Source organism: Corapipo altera, unplaced genomic scaffold (assembly GCF_003945725.1).
Source record: "Corapipo altera isolate COAL_440 unplaced genomic scaffold, ASM394572v1 61044, whole genome shotgun sequence".
Taxonomy (NCBI): Eukaryota; Metazoa; Chordata; class Aves; order Passeriformes; family Pipridae; genus Corapipo; species Corapipo altera.
Genome location: NW_020885018.1, coordinates 451,041 through 457,839, shown reverse-complemented (window position 1 = coordinate 457,839; position 6,799 = coordinate 451,041). Strand labels below are relative to the sequence as shown.

Sequence of the window (6,799 nt, the reverse complement as noted above, 5' to 3'; positions counted from 1 at the left end):
AGTATTACTGTGTGCAGTGCTTAACAATTCTGACAGTGCCTTCTGCAGTAATGGTATCTTAATAAGTGCACACTCATAGTGAATCAGGAAGAGCAAGTGTGATATAAAATCAAATGCTACCTGAATCTACAGTGTGACTGTCTCTCTGGAAATGGTGCATTTCATGATTAGTTTGCTATTGATGTGCCTTAGCTAGTTGTGTAGTTAAAATAAGGTGTTGCAAATGGCAATCATTTTTCCCCCTCTGCCTTGAACTTAATGCAGGTGCCTGGTCTGCATGAGGATTTTACTACAAGATTGCCAACAAAAACAAGATACTTATTACTTATGTGAGATGTTTTGACACTAAGGATGCATCCAAGGCTTTATGCAACTCTAGATTGATATACTACTGAAAACCTCCATGGATGCTAGATGTGCACATCTTTAGTTTTGCAGGATTTTTATGCATTGCTACTAGTGTCCTGGAACAAATTGATAGTGTCACAGTAACCTAATGTTCAATTACCCAATATTGTGAGATGGTAAACTTAGTATGTCCTTGCAATGACCTGCTGGAGATGGGGTATTGTAATGGGTTTGTTACCCTCTCTGAGAGGGAAATGGAACTAGGATAGATCACCTGATGTATATTTTACCAATAAGATATTCCATACTCTGTTACATCAGCTCAGATATAAAAGACGGGAAGGAAGTAAGGTCCTTCTTCTCTTCCGGGTAGCTGTGCAGTGGCGGACGGGCTGCTTCTTCGGGGGAGAAGAGCGTTCATTGTGGGGAGCAGTCTTTGTTGTTAGTTTTTCTCTGTGTGTGTAGTGTTTATAATTTTTTTTCCTCTCTGTGTACATATAAAACTGCTTTTCTTGGCAGTTTCGTTTTAGTAGGTTTTTTTCCCTTCTTCTCCCCCTTTCCTCCTCCCCTTTCCCTCTGGAGGGAGGTTGGGCGCAGGCCCAGTGAATACCTGGCGTTCAGCCAAGGTAAACAATAACACGTATAAATTATTATTCTAAAAATGATCTCTGAATTTTCAATGTCCTTTATGTAGGTACAGTCTGGAGTAAACTGCTTCTGGTAAATGAGGTAGACAGCATAAACTCTATTGCCTGTAGATAACTGGTACTGCATTGAAAAAACTTCCTTGTCAGTTGAGTTGCCAAAGTGAGGAGTTTACTTTCTCTCATCAAAAGTTTTAAAATCCTTTAGAAAATGAGTACTTGCTTTTCAGTCTGAGGTAGTAACTAGAAGAAAGACAGACTTGGAGAAATTAAAGAAAGGAGAAATTAAAGAAAGTGTGTAGAGGCCTTCTCCCAAGTTCAACTCTGCTATAATAGTAGTGAATGATGGGCAACCATAGTACATGCTTGCAGGCAGTGTCTCAGTCTCCAGTGCAGTTGGAAACAGTGAGGCTAAGAGTAAGATTGGGGAATGATGGGTGTGAATGTTAGATCTGCTTCATGGTTTGCTTTGAGTGCTGTCTGCTGCTGGTGGGGGTGTGCCAGATAATTTCATGTTTTTGAAGAATGGCTGTTGGGCATTTTAGTATATGAGCTGGAGGTCTTCAGAAACAAAGGGCAACTCTGATTCTTTGTCGTGTATAATGCCGCAAGGAGGACTTAAAAAATCAGTTATTTGAAGAATTATGTTGTAGTGTCTTAAGAAAGATCTTGTGATGTACTTCTAATCTAGCAAAAGAACCAGTTATGTTATTGAACACACCATGAGCATCCTGGAGGAGGATTTTAGCTAACAGCTAATTAGGCAGCTAATTCTATCTTAAAAGCAGCTCTTTCTCAGGACAGACTGGCTCTGTGTTAAAAGCTGGCTAGGTACTTCTGTGTTTAACATCTTGGCCATGTAGGATGTGCATCCAAATTTTAAGTTGTTAGTAAAATTCTGTGGGCAGTGAATGAGGCCTCTTGTTAGCATTGTTTTCTTGTGTGTATCGAAAAATATCTTCCTAATGGTATCATTTATTGTACACCTGTATTGTGCATTACCCGGTGTGTCTAGACAAGTGCCACACTGGCTAACTGACTGCATACCCAGTATGATAGGATCCCTTTTTAGAGCAGCAGGGATTAAAGTGGAGAGGATCAGTGTGGTATTTCCAGTAGGAAGGGCTAGTCTTAATGCCAGGGGAGGCAGGGTGTGCTCCATGGTGCTGGGACAGAGATGCCTCTGAGCACTGTGATCTGGAAGTCTCTGCCTTCCTGATCTGCTTCTTGACTCTGTTTTTCCTTTCTTCTTCATTTTACCATTTAGATTGTCAGACCCCGGGCTAAGTTATTTGTCTGCTTAGTCAGTTCTCAGAGCTATAAAATAAGTTTGCTTATCTCTCTTGGGAACAGGATAAACAGCAAGTGTCTGCAACATGCCCCATAATCTAGAGATAAGACGGTGTAGAACTACATAGACTTATGCTGTGCTACATATATAAAGTTGTTAAAGCTGTTTTAAAATGTTTTTCAGGTTCTAAATGGCTTCTAAGAAGTTGGGATCTGAGTCTCATGGTAAGTGAAATTTGGCATCCCTGTCTCTTCAATAGAATGAATCCTACTATTGCTGCTGACTAATGTCCTAGCCTAGACAGTCCATAGAAACTAATCTGTTTAACCTCTGAGTAGTTTTTTGTTAGAAATTAAGTGCCTTGGCTTCCTTCTTGCATAGGTGCTTGCTGATGCTGTGCTTGTTCTCTGGTTAAGCTGAAATTCAACCTGTGACTGTTTCCTACTCCTTCATGGCAGAATAATACCTTCCCCTTCCTCCATGTACTCCTTCAAAATCAAAGCTGAACTGCAGTTGTGGTACTGATTTGATGTTTACTGAAGTGGACACTAGATCTAGCTCCTTTCTATGGAAGTCATTTGAACAGCTGGATTGAAAGTGAAGCTTTTAATATATCATAGAACTATGCTTGTTTTTTGCTTAGCAGTGAATTTTTTTCCTAAATTGGACTAATCTGGTTCATCAGGCAAGTGAAGAAGAGAATATCATCTTCTGCGTTTGAGATGCATAGTGTCATGCAGATGTTTGGTATGATAAAAATTATTTGCCTGTGTATGTGCTTATCTCTTAAGAAATAATGTTTCTGTGGAACATTAAAGTTCAGTTAGTTGTATGTAATGTATCTTCTTCAAATCAGTAATCATTCAATGCAGTACTGAGAGGTTCATGTGAAATTGCTAACATAATTTTTCATGCTATAGAAACTTCTGCTTTTAGAAATTCAGCCTTGATCTTCCTGGATAATCTTTCAGATAACAGGGTCTTGGGGAATTCCAGTTTTCTTTGAGCTTTTTATTCAGTCTGGCAAGTGTAAAGTTGAACTACGGAATAAGAAATGCCTCACTAAAATACATGGTTAAGAATTAATATGGCCTATCAAAACTTAATTTTTAGATGGTCTCCTTTGTGGCCCAGTGATCCTGCTGCAAGACAATTAATTTATTTATTGGATTGCTGCCAGCTCTTCAGCAGTTGTTATCTTGTATCTATGAACACTCTGAACTGCTTGTCTATTGAGTCTATTTTTACTTCTCTCTTCTGCTTCCTAAACCAGACTAGTAAAGACACTGCTCGGAGCTAGAATTCAACCTGTCTTAAATATTTCGCCAAACAGTATGGTGTGGTGGAACATGCTTCTGGCTTCAAAATAACAAAATCAAAACAAATGGTGCTGTAAACTGGCTGCTTAACTTGTCTGCTCTTTTGTGTACCCTCTATTCCTAATGATAGCAGTGACACTGTCACTGTATTGTTTCTGAGGAGTAGTGGAACAGCTTCCTTGGCTTATTATGTCTTAAGAAATCAGCAGGGCAATTTTTTTCAGTTTTCTCCAGGGTTGTTAAGAAATAATTCCACCAAGTGAATTTTGGCTTGCTGTAAAGCATCTAGTCCAACAGCTACTTTCAGCTCAGTGTCTCTGGCAGGCTGATGAAATCAGTCAACATTGTTGATGCATTTTTTGTACTTATTGTTGAGCTGCTTATTGGAGGTTAGAGGACTGTCGTTGAATCACAGAATGGTTGAGGTTGTAAGGGACCTCTGGAGATGGTCATGTCCAAACCCCCTGCTCGAGCAGAGCCACCTAGAGCAGATTGCTCAGGACTGTGGTCAGATGGAAATGAAGATGGGAACATAAAGTATGGATGGAGTGGAAGGAACACTTTTCCTGTTTTGGAAGGTATTCTTAGCATACACCTATAACTATGCCTAAGCATGTAACTTCAAATGCTCTCATCATTAGAATAATTGGAAGTTCGAGCTTAAGTTCCAGTAATTAGTACCATCTAGAAATGCAGCTCTCATCTGTTGCACAAAAAGTGTGGGTTATACCAAGTGCAACATGTTAATATTGCTGTTGTATTCTCACTTGAAAACTTTTAACTCCAGTTTCTAAGAATTATGTATGTTTTGTGGGACCATAAAACCTAAGTTCTACTTGGTTTCAAAACTGTTCCCCATTTATAACTAGTAACTTGTTTTATCTGAAACGTTTCCATTTTTCTACCAAACTGGAGGACACTTCTATGAGTTGGCCAGCATATTACACTGAAGTGGAGAGAAATCTTACTCCCATAGTAGAAACTTGGGCCAGGAATATCATACAGTACATGGTGTCAGAGATCAGACTGACAGGTACAGTTTTGCCAGGGCTCTTCTCAGAACTTCCTCAATATGCTTTTAACTGCTAGAAGGATGAAGTGACTAACAGCCATATTAACTAACAGTTTAAGAAACCCTTTAATTGCTTCACTTGAACATGTGACTCTTTAACAGTGGCTTGCATAATACTTTCTATGTGTAGGTTTTACTCATTGCTTTAGAATTTCTCATTTAAAACAATTTGCACCCTTACCCATCAGTGTGTTCAAGCAGAAGGGTCTTCTGTTTACAAAAATAAAAGGATTCTTAGCTTTCTGGATCAGATTTTAACTTCACTAGACTAGTACTGTTCTGATTGGGCTGGAACAAAGTGAATACTATGTGCATCAATGTTTTGCTTCAGAAAGACTTTTTACTATCAAATGTCCTAAAACACTTGGTGTGTTTCTTAATGTGTACTTGTGGGTTTTGTAGCAAAGTTGTATTCAAGATGAGGTTATAGCAGTGGTCATTGTTAAAGAAATAAGCATACTGGGAAGAAACTAGGTGGGGTTTGCTATTTGTTTTTTTTCTGTACCAAAACAAAGAGTGTTGCTATGTAAATACCACAGTGTGTGTTTGTACCCTCTGTGGCTAGTATCTATTTTAGGCAAACAAGAAGTCTGTGCAAGAGGAGGTGTCTACCACTTAGTGTGTCAGTAGGTCTAATAAGACATGCATTTGTAATGCAGTGCGTTAAGAGGCATGGACTCAGCAAAGGGGGTGAAGAACTGAGACATTTATTCAAAGGGTCGCAGCCCTTTTATAACCAAACACAAACAGAAAACATTCCTTATAAGGCAAAAGGTGTAACTGCAACATCCCATTGGCTGCTAGCTGTTGCCTGGGGAGACTGCAGTTTTTCGGAGCTACAAACTCATCCCTGTAATGAGTTGCTCTGTGCTCTGCAAGGTCTGGTTCTTTCCAGGCCTTCAACCTGCTTATATCCCACAGTTCCCCTCTTTTTATGTTTTAAGAACACTTGTTTAATTGTAAACATTTAAAAAAATATAGTATATAAAAAATATAAAAATATACATGTAAACCAGTCCTAACTGCAACATATATTTAATTGACTGTTTTACCTTCATCCCTTAAAGTGATCCCCAAAAAGGTTAAAGCCTTGCATTAGGCAAATAAAGGACCCAACCATCCCAAATGTCCTTTATTCCACCGAAGGATCTTGTGTTGTGCCTTGGTGTTTCAGGGATCTATCCTCTGTCATTTGTCAGCTGGCTCTCCAACCAAGCAGGTCCAAAATGCCATAGCAGGAGAAAGGCTGCAATTTTACGTGGATAGCTGTGGCAATGCTGGTTTAACCCATCTATCTTGAACTAAAACCTATAGAAATGTAAGCATACTCTCTTCCTCATGTTGTGATGGAAAATGGTCTTTTCCACTGGCCTGTTTGCAAATTTTTGATTATAATTTGGGCTTTTCCTTGAGGTTTTACATTATTTGTATTCGATTTAAAAATTTAATATATAGCAGGCTTTGGCAACACGTTCCTGTGGGGTTAACCTGTACTCCACCCCTCTTTTGTTTTTTAAGGAGAGATCTTGAGGGTTAGTGTTGATAGAAGGTGCAGGCAAAATCTGCTGACAGACTGTTGTATAAGTGTGTTTTATTTGAGATATTGTTGCTTGGATTCACACACACACACACACACATTTTTTCATTCATGCTGGCGGCCACCATTCACACTCCGCACATACATGTTCTTCATTTTATTCTGTTTTTGTTGATTGGTCCCAGTGAAACTGTGTGTGACTTTATGTGGTGTATGTTCTAATACTGTAAGGGCAGAAGGGCACTTACTGAAACAATTAGAAACAAAAGCAAACATTATTTTAACAACAAAACAAAACCCAATACCATGCTGCCACACCGGAAGACTACACTGTAAACAAAAAGCAAGCATTCAGTGATTCCACTCCACAGACTCTGTCTCTGCCCTATCTGATTTCACTGTTCATCGTGGTTCCTCATTTTCGGAGTTAATTTCATTTCTAGGAATTCCTATCTGTAGACATCGCAGGAATCAGATGACAGTTCTTTCCATTTTCATTGAAAGCAGCTTGTCATTGCTTGCTCAGGCATGCGTCCAGTGCCCTGGCTCCGTGGAGACAAACATTTCCGATTAATAGCAATATAAATT

The 6,799-nt window shown here is 39.2% G+C and overlaps 1 protein-coding gene across 1 annotated transcript in view; it reads left to right on the top strand.

Moving 5' to 3' along the window:
- The first annotated feature begins 2,473 nt into the window (after positions 1-2,473).
- The window catches only part of LOC113959002 (ubiquitin-associated protein 1-like), a 29,619-nt gene continuing 25,293 nt past the window's right edge, over positions 2,474-6,799 (top strand). The window contains exon 1 of the mRNA XM_027667687.1: positions 2,474-2,507. Within this exon, the coding sequence (XP_027523488.1) occupies positions 2,474-2,507 (34 nt within the window). The remainder of the gene's footprint in view (positions 2,508-6,799) is intronic.